Here is a 20,529-nt window from a genome sequence, read left to right as displayed (position 1 = left end):
ATCAGTCGTCGGGCCCTCCACTGACTGGGTCACCCAGGCACCCCAGAATCCATCCTGTTTCTTGTTCCCATGCTTTTGTACAGGTGGGGCTCCAATGTGGGGAATATTACCATAAAACTCCCTATTTAGCTCAGGAATTCCTTGCAGAAGGAATTCCCTCCTCCCCCACCATGCTTTTCCACATGGGATCGTAACCATTCACGTAGTCTCCCCTGACGGACGGTATGTACCTCTGCCATGTGCCTAAGACCATGCCCTGGCAGCCATTATGGCTGTCCTCCACACTGGACTGGAGAATCGTGACTCTCTGATCTCAAGGACCTAGATTCGAGACTGGAGCAAGATCTCAGTAATTGTTTTTGGATTTATTCGGATTTGACCTCTATCTTCTTGCCGTGGCTTTTCAATCAGAACTGTGACCACCACATCACCTCTGTATGAAACGACTTGCTGGCCATACTGTCTACACAGTGAAGATCACCACGGGGAGCAACTGAGAAAATGGCCCTGGCCCCTCTGCACATGCTCTAACCCACTGATACCTATAAATTACCATTTTACAAACACGTTGATCCATTTCATGTTGTGAACTTTCTATATGATGGAACCACCGAATTGGTTGGTTCCCGGAAGGAAAACATGGCAGACCCACACCAGGTAGGTAATTTGAAGACGGTGTTAAAAGAGACAGTTTAAGGGGCGTCTGGGTGGCGCAGTCGGTTAAGCGTCTGACTTCAGCCAGGTCACGATCTCACGGTCCGTGAGTTCGAGCCCCGTGTCAGGCTCTGGGCTGATGGCTCGGAGCCTGGAGCCTGTTTCCGATTCTGTGTCTCCCTCTCTCTCTGCCCCTCCCCCGTTCATGCTCTGTCTCTCTCTGTCCCAAAAAAAATAATAAATAGAACGTTGAAAAAAAAAAAAAGAGACAGCTTACACAGGATTGGGAATGGAGTGAAGGCCAAAAAAAAAAAAAAAAAAAAAAAGGCCTGAAGGCACAGGAGAAGAGAGAAGCCACCAGAATGTGTGGAAGTCCTGCCAGTCAGGTGATCTGAACAGTAGAGGAAGCATCAGCCACCGGCAGACCCCACAGAGGGAACCGTAGAGACAGAGATACTCCCTGTCCTCACTCTTCAGCCTGCATTGAAAATCCAGCAGAGGCCAGTGGACTCGGGAGTGTGGGTACAAAACAGGTCAGCTGGCCGGGGCCTAAGCAGGGCGAAGAGTGGAACACACAAAGGCAGCGGCGTGCGGACCATATCCGATCTAACAGATACAAATTAATACTCCCTTTTACAAGTAGGAAAAACTATTGTCCTAGTGAGGTTATGTCCTCAGACTCAGAGTCTCAAAACACCGATTCCTGTTTTGAGATCCAGAAACTGTGAGTGTGGCCAGTTAGCTCTGATACAACAGTTCTTCTAAATCCACCGGGAATTCCATGAAGATGACAACTTTGTTCATGGCTATCACTTTATTTGAATTTTCATTCATTGGGTATTTTCCCCCGGAGGAAATCTTAGCAACATAAAGAACCGATCTCAGATGTGAAAAGAATGGCAGCAAACAAGGTTCTCTCCCCTGGTCTTCTCATCACCAAAGGCTTCTCCTTTGTGAAGAGAGGTGCCCAGTGACTTTCCATCCTACCGAGGTGAGATAACTAAGGAAGAAAAAGGACGTCGAATTAAAAATTTCAATAGTGTTCCTCTAGTTAAATGCATAGATGAAACCACTATCTTTTACCTTCATAAACGAGTGAGTTTCCTGTCCTTAGCCCAGTCTTGGACAACTGCATCTCCAAATATAAGGTAGAAGATCAATCCTGATAGGTTAATGGCAAACAACAACAGAAAGACATTTCTCCATCCGAATTCGGGATCCTGAGGACACAAAACCTCCAGTAAAGTTTCCTCCTTCATGCTTTTTTTTGCTACGAGCCCATATTTATAGTTTAGAAGACCATATTTGCTAGTGGCTCTCCACGTAGACGTTCATTTCCTGCAAGAGGCTTGATGGTTGGAAAGAAAGAATTTCAGAGTACATTTAGAATATTCCTAATAAATGGGATTTGGGGAGCTTTACAGTTAACCTACAGAACTGCGTTTGTCACTATTTACCGAAGTGCCATGCGTTTTCTCTTGTGTGCAAATCATGACACGCCAAGTACGCTAAGAGTGTTTTCTTCTTGCGTTGCTGTGGTGTGGGGGAAACACTGCAGGCTCTGGAGCTAGACGGGTCTAAGAAGGAAGAATTCTGACTCTGCATCCTCTCAGTGGAAAGACTTGTTCTATCAGATTTTCAGCTTTATCATCAGAAAGCGAGGATCACAATATACCATTCTCATAATGGGCATGGGCATCAACAATTAAATGAGATTACTGCGTATGAAATACCTACAATCACGCCTGCGTGTACGAGACACGTCAGCACATCTGCTTCTACTGTCTGTGCTTTGGGATGGTTATGCAAATGAAAATTTCACCGCGTTGCCAAAGACGTGGCAAGTTGCATCGGGGCATGGAATTTACCGTCTCAGGACATCGGTACGGCTGTGTGATTTCAGTTTCAAAGACTGAATGTTGCCAGGGGATCATCACTTCTTTGGCTTCAGAACAAGGAAAGACTGAGGTCACGAAAGGAATTGTTCTACATTTTTCTCTGCCAGGTTGACCTCATGACAAAGTTACCCACGGTTTGCTTTTATTTTCTACGACGCAAGCACATGCTTTAGGGACACTACTAACTTTACAAATGGATTTGGCAGAGCATTTTCAGAGTCCTTGACCCGAACACTCTACCTGACTGAGGAGAAACCCGCTGATGGTGGGTGCCAGGATAGTTGCTGTGTATCCGAATTCCCTTGAGGCTCCCATGAGAAAACTGGAATGCCTGTGGGTGACAGGAATGTTCCAGGCTAGATCCAGAGATGCTTCACGGTATCCTTCAGCCTTACTCATGTAACTACATCAGAAAGGACTTGCACTGTGTACGTTCAGTGAGAGGCACTGAGACAAATCAATAACCCCCCCTCTCCCCACATCCCTGAAAAAAATGGCCACAGGTCCAGCTGTGGTCCTTGCCTGTGATTTATTATGTCCCAAAGTTTGGGGCTCCCAGAAAGCTTCGGGCTAAGTCTTTTTCAGAATAGGTGAAATATAAGAGTGGAGATGACCATCCTACCTCGGAGCAATGTCTAAGGTGTTGATATAGATCCCTGACTGACAGAAGGGGGTTAACCCACATGAGACTATGAGGAAGGTCATTGTGGTGACGTAGTCAGGGGTGAGGTAGGGCAGAGCCACGAGGAGCACTGAGGAGGGGAAATTTCCTAGGGAACGAGGAACAGACAAATTAAACAATGAGATACACCTTTGGCTGTTGTATTTGTATGCTTTGTGAATCATCTGACCCTCAAGCCCTGTTCTTACCAAGAAATGTGGCAATTTTCCTCACGGTAACGAGCCTAAAATTCTTGGTCAGGAGGAAATCTGCCAGTTGGCCTCCCAGGATACCAGTGACCCAGGAAATGATAAAAGGAAAGGCAGACAGGAACCCATTCTGAGGGGGAAAAGACATGAGTAAATCATCATAATAGAGGTGGTGAGCCCACACCTTTTTTTGAGAAACCACTGATAATCATACTGACAACCCCAAAGACAACCCTGAGAGCGGGGGAGGAGCAGAGAGAGAGAGAGAGAGAGAGAGAGAGAGAGACAGAGGATCCAAAGCAGGTTCTGGGCTCCGTGCTGACAGGCTGACAGCAGACAGCCAGATGCGGGGCTCGAACTCACCCAACTGTAAGATCATGACCTGAGCTGAAGTCAGATGCTCAACCGACTAAGACACCCAGGCGCCCCTAAGACCATTCTTTCTTTCTCATTTCTTTTTTTTTTTTTTTAATGCTTATTTTATTTTTAAGAGAGAGAGAGAGCATGGCCAGGGTGAGGGGCAGAGAGAGAGGGAGACACAGAATCCGAAGCAGGCTCCAGGCTCCGAGCCATCAGCACAGAGCCCGAGGGGGGGGGGGGGGGGCTTGAACCCACCAACGGCAAGATCATGACCTGAGCTGAAGTCAGATGCTCAACCGACAAAGCCACTCAGGCGCCCCTGAAATCCTACTTTCTTAACAACATCAGGAGCCTTTTCAGTCATGTCCTTAGAGAAGCTACCAGCGTGAGTGTTAAATATTAGATCATTTCGTGGTAGGTAGTAGAGGATAAACTTTCCTGGATGGAACGATTTGTGAAGACGAAGTGATTGGTGAGTCATGCGCGCTGGAGAAAGGCCCAGAGGGAAAGGCACTCACGTCTCTGATATTAATGTTGAACACCGAGCCGATGTAAGTTGGCATGTATACAATCAGTATGGTGATCAGCCACTGATGGCTGAAACTGCACAGACAAATGGCATACAGGGGTAGAGACCTGAGCATGGCCTTGAACGGAAGAGGCTGCTTATGAGGGCTGACCTGGAAACAAGCGTACTGGTTAGGACGGTAAGATCTGGGCCGGGCCCACGCGTGAGCTTCGTTACCCCCTCGAAATGCAGAGGCCGACGCGAGCTCTCTGCAGATGGTCGCAGCCCTTACGTGTGCCTGTTGGGCCAAGGAAGATACGATATACTCCTTTTCTGTGACGCTTATCCATGGGTGAGAGGCGGGGTCATCATACACCAGAACAAACCAGAGAAGGCAGTAGACGCAGCCAATGCCTCCTGTAAGCAGAGGATAAAATTGGTTACCATGCCGGTTTCTGCTTTCTGTGGAAATTTCTTTTATGTTGGCACATTTTCGAGCGCAAGTCCTGGGACAAGCCCTTGCTCACAATATCCCCTCTGCAAGTCTCAAAAAAAAAAAAAAAAGCGCGCACGAATATCACAACTTTCTCGAACCCTCTTTTTTTTTTTTTTTTACATCTCTTGATTATTCATATGTATGGAAATCACAGACCCTGGACTTGGTTTTCCCAACCTTTTTAATATTACCAAAGGAAAGCTGTCCCTTTCCGCGCTTTTGACGGCAAACGTGTAGGTTTTCGCATTAAGCAACCCTCCAAGTTCTCCACGGACGCCAGCTTGGCTCAGCTTTGACGCTAACTACTGGTAGTTGGCACAGACACTGCAGAGGGAGGGCTCAGTCCCACAAGGCTGCCCCCCACTTCGGATGCCAGTCACAAGCAGTGGGTCCCCGGGTTACGCACGCTTCTGACTTGACTGCAAAGTGGGGGTTCCTACAACCCCCTCTCGGTTTTGATAATTGGCTGGAACATCTCACCAAAGTCAAGGAAGCATTTACTTACATTTACTTACGTCTGCCAGTTTGTTACAAAGGATATTGTACAGGCTGCAGATGAACAGCCAGACAAACAGGTACACAGGGCAAGGTCTGGAAGGCGTTCTGAGCACAGGAGCCCCTGTGGAGCTGGGATACGCCACCCTCCCAGCACATGGAGGTGTTCACCCATCTGGGAGATCCCACGGTTCAGGGATCTTTAGGGAGGTGACATCACGTAGGCATAATAGATTATTAACTCATCCTGCAGCCTCCTTCCCTCCTGGAGGATGGAGGCTGAAGCTTCCAAGCTTCTAATCGGGGTTTGTTCTTTCTGGTGCCCAGCCCTCATCGTGAAGCTGTCTCGGGTCCACCAAGAGCTGTCTCGTTAGGACAAAAGATGTTCATAACACTCAGGCAATTACAGGGGTTTTAGGAGCTCTGGGTCGGAACCTGGGGACAGAGACCACATCCACATTTCTTAACTGTGTCACAGTGAGCCATTGTAACAGGTGTTCAGAGGTTCTCTCATTCTTAATTGCATTCCCCTCGTGACGAAAGATGTTGAGCACCTTTCCATGTGTTTGCTTTCCCTCTCTGAAGCGTCTTTGTTACTGCTAAACCATTTTTTGTTCTGTTTTCTTATAATTGAGTGTTGAGAATTATTTACACATTCTACATAAAAGTCTTTATTACATACGTGTTTTGCAAGTATTTTTTCCCTGTCTTTATTATCCTAATAACGGCTCGTAAAGACAAGTTTTTACTCTGATGAAATCCAGCCTATCAGTTTGTAATTTTACGGATCAAGCCTTTGGTGTCACGTCTAAGAAATCTTTGCCTAACTAGAGAGCAAGGATTTTCTCATAGGCTTTCTTCTGGAAGGATAATAACTTCAGATTTTAAAATTAGGTCCAGGATTTATTTTGAGTTTGTTTTTGTGTAGGGTATAAGACTGGACCAAAGTATCCAGTTTTTGAGCGACATCTTGTTGAAAAGCCTATTCCTTTCTCCATTGGATTCCCTTTGCATCTTTGTCAAAAATCAACTTACCTTTTATGTGTGAGTCTGTTTGGGACTGTGCTCCGCTGATTTATTTTCTGCCAATATGCCAACACTGCCGTGTCCCGATGGCGTAATCTTCTGTGTCTTAACATCGGGCAGTGTGAGTCCTCCAACTTTGTAACTCATTTGCAAAATTATTTGGCTCTTCTAGAATCCTTTTATTTTCATGAGAACGGTTTTCAGGGCATCGGTCTTTCCCACCTTTTGTCGGATTTATTCCTATGTTACGTACTTGCCCATGCTATTGAAAATGGTACTGCTATTTTTAATTTAAATTTCTTAGTGTCTCAACTTTGGTGTGGCTAAAAATGTCCTTATTTTGTCTGTTTTTGACATTTTCCCCCCCAGAATTCTATGTTGACAGTTTGTTTCTTTGTTTGTTTTCCTGGCAGGACGTGAAAACTTTTATTTCACTGCCTTCCTCCTTGCGTTGCTTCTGACAGGAAGGCTACCCTCTTCACTGTCTCTGTTGTTCTGTGTGTGATATGTATTTAGCTTTCACTGCTTTTAAAATTTTCATCTTTATCACTGGCTTTCAGCCATCCGGTTACCTATAACTTGGTGTCGTTTTCTTCATGTTGCCTGTGCTTGAGATCCATTGTTCTTGGGTCTGTGAGAGTGTAGTTTTCATTGACTTTGGCAACCCTTCACCCATTATTCTAACATCGGTGCCAGTTCTGCGTCCGTCTTGATTGATCTTTTTACTCTTCTTCTTACAGGTTGTGTTTTCCTGCTTTTATGTTGCCACGCCTGGTAATCTACTCTGGGAACCAGACATCGTGGATGACACCGAGGTGGGTGCTGAGTGTCTTTGTCTTCCTCTACCAGATTTTTGAGCTTTTGTCTGCGCTACAGTTAGCTTGCAGAGAAAGAGTTCGATCCTTTTAGGTCTTGCATCATCATTTGTCAAAGGGCCCCCCAGCGCTTCCTCTGGAGCCGCTGGAGAAAGAAGGCGGTGGGCATTCTGCCCAACTGCCTCTGAATTGTCAGTGTTTTCAGTCTGTCTTGTGGAAACAGACTCTGTCTCCGATTCTTTGGAAGTCCTCAATTCTGTTCTTTGATCTTTTCCAGTGATTTTCCCCACCACGGGCTCAGATGATGTCTTCACGCACGTGCCCCGCAAATAACCGGGTTCCCTCTGTTTCTTGTTGCCTTTATTGGGTGCTCTTTCCTGCCTCACACTCTCCCGGCTTTTAGATTTGTCTCCTCAGTTCTGTTTCTGCTGAGTTCCCTCTTCTTGCGCCCTGCCCTAGACCTCCAGGTTGTGGTCCCTCCTCGCCTTCGCCTTGTTGGTGTTTAGCATTTTCTCTCCTTTTGGAAGCTTGCACCCAACCCAGGCCCCTGTCCTGATGCACTCGATGGGAGAGAAAACCCACAGCGGTGGCTTGCTCTCTGCGCGTCTTTCTTTCATCTGTCCCAAACCACTGCTCTGCAAGCCTGTCACCTGCAGCCGGAACGAGGGGCAGGGGGAGGCGGGGGGGGGGGGGGGGGGAAGCGCACGCCCAACCACTGCGTGCTAATGATGCTTTATGGCAGATCGATAGCATCGCAGACTGATCCTTGGACACTCGCCCTGAATATGAAACCCTGGAATGGGGAGAGAGTTGCTTACCAAAGATATAGAAGACAAAAGGCCACCCGAGGGTTTGGCTGATGATGCCACCCAGGAGGATGATGGTGAAGGTTCCCAGCATCATTCCTGCAAAGAGACAGAGTAACCTGTGGGGCTGTGGACCACCACTGGATAGACACCGACAGAATGACGGATGATATGTTAACGTGGTGTCACCAACCATAACCAGACTAGCGTATCAGAGTACGTGAACTTCAGATTTATCACTTAGTTCTCCTGAGGGCCCATTTTTCTGGGAGTTCCCTAATAGCATTGCAGACAACAGCCATGCTTCTTCCTCCCGTGTTATTTTAATTTTTAATTACACAAGTCATATGCTTATTGAGAAAGTAAATTATCGCGAAGCAGAGTCCGCGACGTGCCGCCCCCATCCGTTCCCACTCTTGTCTCTAATATTAACCATTACCTGTTATGTGATATATCGTTGCATAGCTTTCCTCCCTGCAAACATATATAATATGTATCTACACACACACTCACCTCTTGGTAAAGGCATTTAAGCCACATGCAGGCAGAAAGCTAGATTTGTCTGTTACGGTGCCAATAACACTTTTAATTTCCCTGGCTTCACAGAGCATTCTCATACATAGTAGGGCACCCTTCCTTCCAACAACTTTTCCAAAACTCGGCTATTATGTGTTTTTATTTTCCAGATTAACACCAACTTGCCAAATTACAGATGCGTGAGTTTTTATTTGTTTGTTCCTTTTATTTATTATCTATTTATTTAGTTTTTAACGTAATTTTTCTTATTTTTTAAGGTTTATTTGTGTTCGAGAGAGAGACAGGATACATAGGCCGTGTTCATTAACGATAAGTAATTCGCTAAGAATGATATGTTTGTCTTGGAATGTAGATAGAAAAAGGTGGAAAGAACAGCAGACACATAATACTAGGTAGGCAATAATTATAAACACAAGACTCTAGCTGTTCGCGGGCATATCCAATCGGAGGTGTGCGGGAACCAGAGAAAAGTGTGCACATCTCTTCCCAACTCGGCATTCAGTGACTTGAAGTTGCTGTCTTTAAATCAGCCGTGATGGTAGTATTTAGAGCACAGAAATTGATAAATATGTTGAATCCGCTTTTTTTTTTTTCCTTCCTAGAAAAAGCCTGTTTACCAGCCCAGTGGTGGTGACTTGTGACAGTGGGGGCCTCATTCAGCCATCCGCTGGGAATTCCCATTCTGGCCCCCAGACCACTCTGCCTGCAGACGGAAGTAACACCCCTGGCAGTAACAGGTTCTTTAGCGGCTAAGTGGAGGCCCCCCGGCCCTGTGTCTCTCGCATAGAGCAAGTGTGTGTCACTGGCCCAGGGTGCCGCCCCTCCGTGGGCTCCCTCGCCTGAAGCCCAGCTCTGGTTCTCCCATCCACACCATCAACGGGCAGGATAATGCAGCAGACAGACAGAGACAGGGTGTTCGAACATTCAGCACGCGTGACCCAGGTAGGGTGATCCTTCCACCCGCTTTACCTTAAACGTGTTCAGTTACCCGATTTCCCACCTTACATCTCACTCTGTGCTTCGAAGTAGTCTAACTGTACAATTACGGTGCCTGATTTGGCCTGTGAGCCTGTGTGCCCCATGACCTCTGGGACAGCTTGCCAGGGGGTGTACTTGGGGCTGACATTGCATCAAGGCAATTTCCTCCCTAACAGACACGCTTTATTCGTTCTGCATTTGTGTTTCTAACACTACCCGTGTGGCTGTCTGAAAATCGCAGGGTTTTGGGTTTTTTTTTCTATTTTCACTGCCGTATGATAAACCATCATCTTCAGATTGTGTGTGTGTGTGTGTGTGTGTGTGTGTGTGTGTGTGTATTTCTATTACCTATGAGGCCTGCCTCAAATATGAGATACCAGTTCTGTTTTGTCTGCTCAGCCTTCCTCCCTTAAGTGGCTACAAAGTTTCCTGCCTCTAGACGTGCCTTTGTGGTTCCTTGGAGAGAAAGACCTAGTATGTTTTGCCCCAGAGGCTGGCAGTACTGGGCCCTTCCACCGTTAGGTGTCTTTGTGGGAAGTCTTCCTTCAACCTCACGGGGTGAGCAGTAGCTTACCAGTGCAGCCTGTTGAGAAGTCCTAGAATCACCAGAAATGGCCATTTCTGTAAGACCTACTGAGGCAGGTGGGTAGGCTTAGCCCATCCCACCTACTGATGGGTTCCTCCAATGGCTTCCTGTTGGCCCCTTAGACAGCCATTGGATCTGTGCTCTTCTGAAGCAGAAAAGGTTTCTAGAGGCCAGTAGAGACTACCTTCTTGGGGCCACTGAGATGGTCCCTAACACCCAAAACAAGGAAGCCTCTGGAACTTGCAGTCTTCTAGATTCCCAAGATTCTCCTAGTCAGTTGACCTGTTCCAGGAGCACTATGCCTACAGAGCAGGAAACGAAAGGGAGGGAGCAGCTACTTCTACAAGGTCACTGTCTTCCTTCCAAGATTTTAAACTTTTCTTCCATGCTTTCCATGGAAGGCCATCTCCCTTCATTTAGGTATCCAGACCACTCATTGCAGTTAAAAATATTAGCGATTATACTTTTCCTTACCGACTATTTTTATAGCAGTCTGGTTTTTTTAATTACTTTTTAAAAATTTTTAATTGAAGCATGGTTGATATTAGTTTCAGGTGTACAACATAGTGATTTGACAATTACATTACGAAATGCCACAGTAAGCATAGTTACCATCTATCCCCATACTAAATTATTACAACATTATCGAGTATGTTCCCTACGCCGTACTTTTCATTCCCTTGACTTATTTATTTTATACCTGGAAGTTTGTATCTCTTAATCTCCCTCCCCTGTTTGGCCTATCTCCCACCCCCACCCAACCTCTGGAAACCACTGGTTGGTTCTCTATATTTATGAGTCTGTTTCTCTTTCCTGTTGTTATTGTTATTTGGTGGTTCTTTTAGATGCCACGTTTAAGTGAGACTGCACGATAATTGTCTTTCTCTGTCTGACTTACATGACTTAGCCAAACAGCCTTTTTGGGTTCATTCATGTTGTCGCAAATGGCAAGATTTCGTTCTTTTTGGTGACCAAATAACATTCTATTGTGTCTACACACCATATCTTCTTCATCCATCCATCTATTGGTGGACGTCCGGGCTGCTTTCATATCTTGGCTATTGTAAACGATGCTGCAGTAAACCCAGGAGTGCATATGTCTTTCGCATTGGCGTTTTCATTTCCCTCAGGTAAATACTCAGATGTGCAGTTATTGGGTGGTATGGTACTTTTATTTTTAGCTTTTTGAGGAACCTCTATCCTGTTTTCCACGGTCGTGCACCAATTTACATTCCTACAAATAGGACGCAGAGATTCTCTTTTCTCCACATCCTCACCAACCCTTATTATTTCTTGTCTTTTGGATGCTCGCCGTTCTGACGGTTTTTTCTTTTTAAATAAATGTTGTGATACGTAGTCCCTTAGATCTCTCCCGTGGTATTGGTTAATCATGTAAAAGTTTCTTTTAATTTCTTCTTCATGTGGATTTGTTCTCACAGTTTTTGAGTTTGGTCTCTCTCTCTTTTGTGCTCTTGTTTTCTTTAAAATGGTTGAGGTTTTGTGGGGGGAGGGGGTCAATCTCAATGCTTGAGAAGCCCCATTAGTCAGCTGCGATGACAGATGTGAGTTTCCTCATAGTCCAAATTAGTGGACTATTCCCCTATCAGTGGATATGAGCTCTGGTGACAGAAAATACTTCTCCAGGGTTGTAAAGGGCTCTAGACGGTCCAGAGCGGGGTGAGATCAGTCAGGGTGTGTGTGTGTATGTGTGTCTTGTTTTCTGGGCTTGAAGAGTCCCTGACTCCCTTGTGATCCGTAAGTTAGCTGGGGAGTTACCCCAGTTTTCTTATCCAGAAACTGCTTCATCAATCTCCTGGTTGTTAGCCCTATTCTTTCTGTTTTTCATTCTTCCCCAATATTTTTAGAATATTCATTCCAGATACACTGTCCAGGCAAATCATGATCAGAAAGCAGTTCTCAGAACAACTGAGAACTCTGCCAAAGAAGGTTAAGTTAGATCTGTACCTCATACATAGAATACCAATATAGACTCCCAGTGTATTAGAAATTTAGGTATGAAAACGAAATCAGGCAAGTTCAAGGAAAAACGTGGATGGATGCTTTTGTAACTTGTCCATCTATGACTCAAAATCCAGAAGCCATAAAAGAAAAGGATGATCAATTTAAATATGCAAGAATATATTTTTTACACATAGGAAAAGTCATTATAAGCAAAGCCATGTTATAAATGACAACTTGGGAAAAAATGACAGAGAGCGGGGCACCTGAGTGGTTCAGTCGATTGAGCGTCCGACTTCGGCTCAGGTCACGATCTCAAGGTTCGTGAGCTCTAGCCTCGCGTCGGGCTCTGTGTCGACAGCTCGGAGCCTGGAGCCTGCTTTGGATTCTGTGTCTCCCTCCCTCTCTGCCCCTCCCCCACTCGCACTTTGTCTCTCTCTCTCTCTCTCTCTCTCTCTCTCTCTCTCTCCGAAAAATAAACATTTAAAAAATTAAAAAAACAAAACAAAACTGAAAGTCATGGCACGAAGGATCCATCTCCTTAATTTATAAATATTTGGTCGCCATTGAGGAAAAAACAAAAACACACTCAACAGAGAAATTCTCACGTACCCCAGAGTGAGAATGTTGGATTGAGTGGACTCATTTCGGTTATGTGTTTCTACCTGATAGAGCGAGGGTGCAGAGGCGGCTTCGTTCACGTGGAGGACCCCATCTCTCCCAAAGCGCGTGCTGGCCCCCAAATATCGAGCCCTGAAGTCAAAACAGTTAGAGCTGTTGGTATGTGGTGCTGTGTAGAAATTCATATCCATTTCATATTTGCAAACTGTCTGGATACCTGGGCCAGGCCCTGGACTATTCGAGTTGCAATGAGGAAGGCTAGCCCCAGGTCAGCCGCCAGCGGGGTGAAGATAATGAGAAGGGAGGATACAACCAAAGAAACGCCAACCACACGCTTTGTTCCTATTCTTCCAGCCAGGTACCCGCTGGGCGCCGTTGTCAGCATCATGCCATAGTTGACAGAACCAAAAATGATGCCTTGGATTTGAGGGCTCCAGTCATACACAGGGGCCTTGAAGAAACAGAGAATGCTGTAGTAAGCCGTTTACAGGAAGGTTCTTACATAACTGAAGACACCTCTTTATATCTCTCACTTGCTTTCAAATCACTATTTTGCCAAGTAAAACTTCTCTTAAGTGTTCATGTATTTTGAGAGAGAGAGAGAGAGCACGAGCAGGGGTGGGGCAGAGAGAGAGGGAGAGAGAGAGAGAATCCCAAACAGCCTCTGTGTTGTCAACGTGGGGCCCAATGCAGAGCTCGAACTCACGAACCGTGAGATCATGACCTGAGCCAAAATCTCAGGAATCGGACGCTTAACTGACTGAGCCACCCGGGTGCCCCCCCCACAAATAAAACTTTTTAACATATAAGCTCTAAACAAACAGCAAAAACAAGAACACAACTTTTAAATCTCGTATTGCTTACCTCTGCTGGAAGACTGTTTGGCGCATCATCTGAGCCACCAAGTGCGTCAAGAGGCAGACTCTCGGTGGAGCCATTAAACTGGGACTGAAGGTTTGTGCCGTTGACCATGGCCACCATGCTGATGTTGATGGCAGCATACTGTGCCATCAGTATAAAATTGCAGAAGTGTGTGATAAAGGCTATTCCATAGCGAGTGGAGCGGAAGCTTAGAACTGGAAATATCATAACATGACATTAGTGCTTTCCTTATTAAGCCATCATTTGCTTCTTGCAAGTTATACCACAGGAAGGTACCACAGACCATCACCTAATGAGTTAAATGGGTTTGCTATTGGCTTTAGGAAAGATACAAAAGGAGGCAATCACTGAGTTGAACTGAAGGTTGTTTTCATACCATGACTGTGTAGAGACTGACTTGCTCTGAGGCATCTATCCTTCCTATGGTTTTGTCTCTCGCATTCTTGGGTTATTGTATTCTATAGTTGATGAAATTACTCGGAAGTAAATACCTATGTGGCAAAATATACATTTTATATACATATAAGGAAGTATATGTATATGTACCTATTTAAGTCACATAATTTAATCAACTAAATTTAATTAAATTACATAATTTATATTGTATGTCCTATATTACACATTATATATAGAAAATGTAATTTTTTAAACTCTGAGGGAATTGTTCATTGGGGTAGATGATTGTTCTCCGCATGTGTCCAGTCATTGAGGACAAGCTTTCCTTTAAAGTTTAAAATCAAGCCCCTAGAAAGATTTTCTCATTAGAGAAATTGACAACTACAAACTATGAAAAAATACAGCAAAAAAAATAGCAGAAAGAGAAATGAGCACAGCATTCAAGGCTGTTTTTGTATTTCTGGGGAAGATGGCTGTTGCCGGGAAGAGGCTATTGCAATAATGCAGAAGAGAAGTGAGGAGCATTGGATTGTGGTGGGAGCGGCAGAAGCGGGAAAATGTAATCAGATCCCAAATGGACCCGCGGGGTGGGGGAAAGGCACACTAAATCAAGCTTTAGGTTTTACAGACCAGTGGGGGAGGGGCACCAGAGAGGTTCTTGTCTAGGAACTAGAAGAGTAGAGTTGAGGTTCACTGAGGAAGGGAGTTGTGTGGCCAGAGCAGGGGTTTGGGGAGTGTGGGGATCAACAACTTATTGTTGGACCAACAGAGCTCCCTTTTAGGCACTCTGAGTGTTGAGAATGTTGTTGGATACACAACTCTAGAGTTTAGAAGAGAGGTAGGAGTTGAGGTATAAGACTGGGAGTTAATAATCTACACATGATACCTGAAGCCATGATATTTGGGAAGTGAGAACACAGAGAGAAGAGAACCAAGGGCTGACCCTGGGGGTTCCAATGTTTAGAAAGGCCAAATGAATGGGGAGAGACCAGCAAAGGAAACTGAAAAGGGATGATCAGTAGGTTTGGGAAGAAAACTAGGAGAGTGTGGTATCCTGAAAGCCCAGGGGAAAAGGGCTTCAGGGAGGAGGGAGTCAGCAGGTGCGTCAGATGGCTCCGATAGGTCATGGAACATAATGACTGAGAATTAATTCACTAAATCCTCTGAAGCCGCTACCACGGCTATCCTCATTTGATGGATGAGAAGGACATAGATACAGAGAGACCCGCTATGTGTCAGGTGTCTATGCTGTTAACCATTGTTGGGCAAGTATATGATGGCTTTTACTTTGTCCTAGATGACCCCATGAGAATACCTTTGCTGTAAGTCAAGTGCACTCATCTGTGGGGTTTACATGGTGTGGGATAAGAGGTCCCTGTGTGTCTTCAAGAAGTCCTCAAAACTTCAAGGAAGGAGGTACCTTGAGATAACAAAAGAGTCTTCCCCCACAAGGACATACTGTTTTCTCATTTAGTGAATGGGGTGGGGGACGCATAATTTGGAAAAAAAAAACTGTAAAACATACCCAAATTAGAGTGAGAAGCTCAAATACAATATTCTTGTGAAAGTTTTCCTTCCTCATTCAAAGCTGGGTGGTGACTTCTTATGTCAATCAAGTCAACTAATAATTTGTGAGTTCTTGTGTTCTCTGATTTCTCCACATGGCCTGGGATCTTAGAGACCAAAGGCTACTGAAAAACAGTATCAGCAAACCAAGAGACTAATGGCTCACAAATGAGTGGGTTGAACATCGGTCTCGTTAGGTTGCTGAAAGATTAAGTAGAGGATGTGTTTAAAAGGCTAAGCCTGATGCTTGCTTGCTAATAAGTATTTCCTACAAGCTACTACATGTGTCCTTAAAGATTTTTTCTGTCCTATGTCCATAATGGATGAATCATTCCAGCCATATCCACTCTAATAGATTGGTGCCAGCGTCATGCTGGCTGTGAAATATTTTCAAGGATTACCCTTAGCTACATGAGAGTGTGTGAGTTTGTATGTATGTGTGAGTGTGTGCAAATTAATAAATATCTTATAGGCATAGTATTTAACCGCTGGAAAAGAGCACTGACACTATGAAATCATCGACTTTTGAAACTTGAAGGTTATATATGGAAGAATTCGATACTACTCTAATCAGAGTCCAGGAGATTTGTTTTTTAACATGATGTGACAAACAGAGCCTGGGGTGACTCCAATGATTCCCACCTCATGAGTTCACAAATGTGTCTAATCCCCTCCACTCGAATGGGGGCAAGACCTATGAGCTGCTTCTAGCCAGCAAGTGAAGGGATGCACTCTCATGATTTTCATTATAAGACTCCAAACTGAAGCTGGATACTTTACTCGTGGGCTTGATAAAGGACGCAGAGAGTTGGAGAAGCCCACACGGTAAGGAACTATGGGCTGCCTCTAGGACAAGAGAGTGGCCTCTAGCCAAAATCCTGCCCAAACCAGGACCTTCAGCTGTACGGTTGTAAGGGGATGAATTCTCCCAACAACCTGAATGATCTTGGAAGTGGGATCTTCCCCAGTCTAGCCTCCAGATGAGAACACAACCTGGGCAACTGCTCAATTGCAGCCTTGTGAGATGTAGAGAAGAACCAACTAAACCAAGGCATGTCTTAACCCCTGACCCACAGAAGTTGTGACATCGTAAATGTGTGTCATTTTAGGCCATTAAGTTTGTGGTAATATGTTTGCAGGGATAGAAAATAAATACGGTTGGCATCAAATAATAAAGATGCGTTATATATATTAACAGACTACATGAAAGGTTTTTTTGGAGGAGAGGGCACACATTGAAAGATGTTTGCATTACACAGCATTGAAATTTGTTACAAGGCTAAAATAAGACACCAATAAAAAGAGAAAATCTAAGGAACAATAAAAAAACATCCAAAAAAATCATACAGTGAGTAAAGGACATTACGGAAATTCATGGAGGAAAGCTAAATTGTACATGTGATCCTGAGCTAGCTGGTTAGATATATGGAAAAATAAAGTTGGAACAATATCTCATATTTTAAATCAAAATAAAGTCAAGGTATAATACTGTAGCAGTGCGTTTTGTCAAATTAAAGCTGCCATTGATTTTAAGATGTGTCATTTTTTGTTCCACTAAAAATCAATTGATAAGCTAATCAAAAAATCAAACTTAATAGATTCTGAATCTATCAAACTGAATGCCTGAGCTCTCCCTCCCAAGCTTGGTCCACCCACATTCTTTCCCAACTCAGATGATGGAACTTCTATCCTTCCAGACACTTGATTTCTTTCTTTTGCACCTTAGATCCAGTCTGTCTGGAACATACTATTGTCTTTACATGGAAAATGTGTACAGAATCCAACCACTTCTCACCAGAGCCATTGCTGTCTCTTGGTTTAGAGCTGTTTCCAGAGGATTCTGGCTACCAACACCTCTTGCTTGGATATTTGCAATAGCCTTTAACTTGACTTCCTGCTTCCAATCTATTTTATATTTTTTTATATGTTAATTTAGTTGAGAGAGAGAGAGCGCGCAACTGGGGGAGGGGCAGAGAGAGAGGGAGACACCGAATCAAAGCAGGCTCCAGGCTCTGAGCTGTCAGCACAGAGCCTGACACGGGGCTTGAACTCATGAACCGCGAGATCATGACCTGAGCCAAACTTGGACGCTCAACCGACTGAGCCACCCAGGTGCCCCTCCAATCTATTTACAATATAGCAAATGAACTGTTGTAGTCATGCCACAAATTAGATCACCCCCTCTTCCACTCAAAATCCTCCATGTGGCTTCACTTTAGTTCAGATTGAATACCAAGGTCTCTATGGTGGCCAGTGGAAAGGAAATATTTATGGCCTTTGCATCAAAATTTTCATTTCTTAGGAATATACACTGAAGAAATAATAATTCCAACTTCGGACAAGTGCTATGTTAAAGAATGTTTGCATATGTATAATATATGTAAAGATAGCTTAGTAGCAAAACAAAACTCTAACTTAAATTTCCAACCGCAAGAGGATTTTTCAGATAAATAATGCTCTATCTATTGGACATCCTGAAACACTAATATGCATCCTTAAGAATAGTTGTGAGTAGGGGCGCCTGGGTGGCGCAGTCGGTTGAGCGTCCGACTTCAGCCAGGTCACGATTTCGCGGTCCGTGAGTTCGAGCCCCGCATCAGGCTCTGGGCTGATGGCTCAGAGCCTGGAGCCTGTTTCCGATTCTGTGTCTCCCTCTCTCTCTGCCCCTCCCCCGTTCATGCTCTGTCTCTCTCTGTCCCAAAAATAAATAAACGTTGAAAAAAAAATTTAAAAAAATAAAAATAAAAATAAAATAAAAAAAAAGAATAGTTGTGAGTATTATAAAGCAATATGGAAAAGTATGTGTGGTCAAATTAAAAGTTTTCTTACTATACCTAATTAAGCAATACAATTATGTTTACAATATTCCATGCAACGACAAGAAGAATACACAATAGTGGGTGTATACAAATTTGGCAGGAACTGTCAAAAACTGTAAATCCACATGGACAAAGATTAAAAGATAATCCTCAGAAATGCAAGATTTTTTTCGAACAGTGATATTTATTTCCTTCATATATTTGAAAAGCACACATTAATATTACCTGATTTTTAAAAATAATTCAACAACTTATATGAATTCATTTGTGTGTCTTATGACAGTGCACATAAAAAATCCACTACCAATCCTAAACCCAAGGAGTCAAGGTTGAGTTTACCTTTCTTGGGAACGAGACTCTCATCCACTCGTGTATCTTGGGAGTGTTTAGTCTTCCCTGCTGTGGGACTCAATTCCGTCATGGTGGCCATCGTGTTCTTTCCCCAGATGTTTTTCACCTATCGGGGCAATATGCAATCCACAGGTGTCAGCCAAGAGAGACTCCTCTGATACGCATAAACAGTGGTCACCAAACAATTTAAAGCTAGGCCATTTCATGTGGGTGGGGTCCTGGAAGGATCATTATTCCCTCCAGGCCTCCTACAACCGGTGCACCATGCCTAACAGGAGGAACTGTTTATTATTAGGATCTAGAATGGTCCCTGTGTGCCAGGGTAAGAGTGCTGGCTTTGGATCTGGGCATTTCCAGGTTCAAATCCAGGCTCATGATTTACCTAACATGCCAAGTGTCACCAGGAGCAGATTTGTGTGTTTCCGTTTCTTATCTGTTGTAAGAATACCCACCACCACCACAGCGGCAGCACCTTCATCAAGGATCACAAGGGTTCAATAGACTGCGCAGGTCTGGCACTCAACGAGTGGTTGTCACATAGTCTACTGTCATCGTTGTCGGAGCCACCACAGATGTGGGTCACTTCAGAACTGTGCTCCTCTGGAATCTTTTACTGCACCCGAAAACCTGCTTTCTAGTGCCCCCATGATTCCCAAACTGCTTCCCCATTTGACCCCCCGTGAGGGTTCCTGTATGTATGTCACTAATACTTGGGGACCATATTTGCATGTGATGATACAATTTTAATCCCGTATTATTTATGGCCACAGATGATAATGTGTCTGCGAAGTTCTGGAAATAACTAACATGGGGATCTAGGCACTAATAGTTGTTTGGGGTCCTTACAATTTGGACCCACGACCGCCTCAGATGCACAATGTTTCTATTATAAGCAGGATCTGCTTGGCTTCAAGTTATAAATATCCTGTTGTTTAATTAACAGGTAGTTGGGATTGTGAGGTTGGTTTTAACTGACCCATAGCATGAAAAACTAAAACCATGTCTATAATCTGGCAGGGAAAATGGAGGTAAAATTGGATGATCAAAATGTGATTCCTTAGCAGTTGGGTCTGAGATCAGAAACAATGCCCACATGTTTGAATATACTCATTTTAGCAGCCACAGATGAAAGCTTAAGACTCTGAGCCCTCTCAACTTTTGATGTTGGATCATGTTCTTAGTTTCCCCTTCCTTAGACTCTTTGATGAGGGCCATGCGACATCTGACAGTTGTCTCACCAAGAAACACAATAATTTCTGGATGGGAGGGTGGTTGGCTTTTTGTAGAAGCACTTTACATGGAAGTCCTAAACAAAACAAAACAAACAAACAAACAAACACGCACAAAAAAACAACATGACAACCAAACAGGCATCATCAGAAATGTTAAGCTATATAGGGAAAAATTATGTAAATAGATGAAGGCAGAACCTGAATTGAGATAGGAAAACCAGAGAACACAAGATGGCTCCGTCAGAGAGGAGGGTACGGGGTAAGACCGTGGGGTATTGGAGTCAGGTCACATGGGTCGGCAAAAGCAGACTGCTACATTTCTAGGAATTTTGCAAGCTGGTTGTTGAAAACAGCCATTATTGGCAATTAAATTATATAAATTTGGAATGAAAGAAAATATAGTTTAAGAAGGTAAATATTTGCAGCCCATGACTTCATAATTATGTCACTGAGTTTTACTCTTGGGTATGTCTCCCGCATCTAGATGGTGGGAATACTATATAAAGATGTGGTGTTGCATATTTCTTCCTAACTCTGAATTCAGTGATGTCATGTTGGTGGCTTGAAACTGGCCACAACTGGAGTATTCACATGAAAAAACAAAAAAGACAAATGTACAAATTTGGGCTTGATTTGTTGATTTCCTGGACTTAAGAAATTTGTTAAATAATATT

General features: G+C 44.1%; 1 protein-coding gene and 1 long non-coding RNA gene across 3 annotated transcripts in view; one reads left to right on the top strand and one right to left on the bottom strand.

Moving 5' to 3' along the window:
* Positions 1-20,529, top strand: part of LOC125165350 (uncharacterized) — a 64,828-nt gene that overhangs the window by 42,115 nt on the left and 2,184 nt on the right. Inside the window, exons 3-4 of the long non-coding RNA XR_007152073.1 lie at positions 7,048-7,122; positions 7,865-9,407. This is a non-coding gene — a long non-coding RNA (uncharacterized LOC125165350). The remainder of the gene's footprint in view (positions 1-7,047; positions 7,123-7,864; positions 9,408-20,529) is intronic.
* SLC17A3 (solute carrier family 17 member 3) lies at positions 1,740-18,702 on the bottom strand. Of its 2 annotated transcripts, XM_047858093.1 has the most exons (11): positions 18,612-18,702; positions 13,474-13,685; positions 12,827-13,060; positions 12,654-12,741; positions 7,941-8,027; positions 4,589-4,707; positions 4,301-4,462; positions 3,423-3,552; positions 3,175-3,322; positions 2,793-2,883; positions 1,740-1,874 (listed from the first exon to the last, which is right to left on the bottom strand). In XM_047858093.1, the coding sequence occupies exons 1-11, from the start codon at positions 18,700-18,702 to the stop codon at positions 1,740-1,742; spliced, it is 1,497 nt and encodes a 498-aa protein (XP_047714049.1). The 2 variants fall into 2 exon arrangements, with proteins under 2 accessions (XP_047714049.1, XP_047714050.1); XM_047858094.1 differs by lacking the exon at positions 12,827-13,060.

Source organism: Prionailurus viverrinus, chromosome B2 (genome assembly GCF_022837055.1).
Source record: "Prionailurus viverrinus isolate Anna chromosome B2, UM_Priviv_1.0, whole genome shotgun sequence".
NCBI lineage: Eukaryota > Metazoa > Chordata > Mammalia > Carnivora > Felidae > Prionailurus > Prionailurus viverrinus.
Note: the sequence above shows the minus strand (reverse complement) of the source record. Positions and strands in the feature narration are given on the sequence as shown.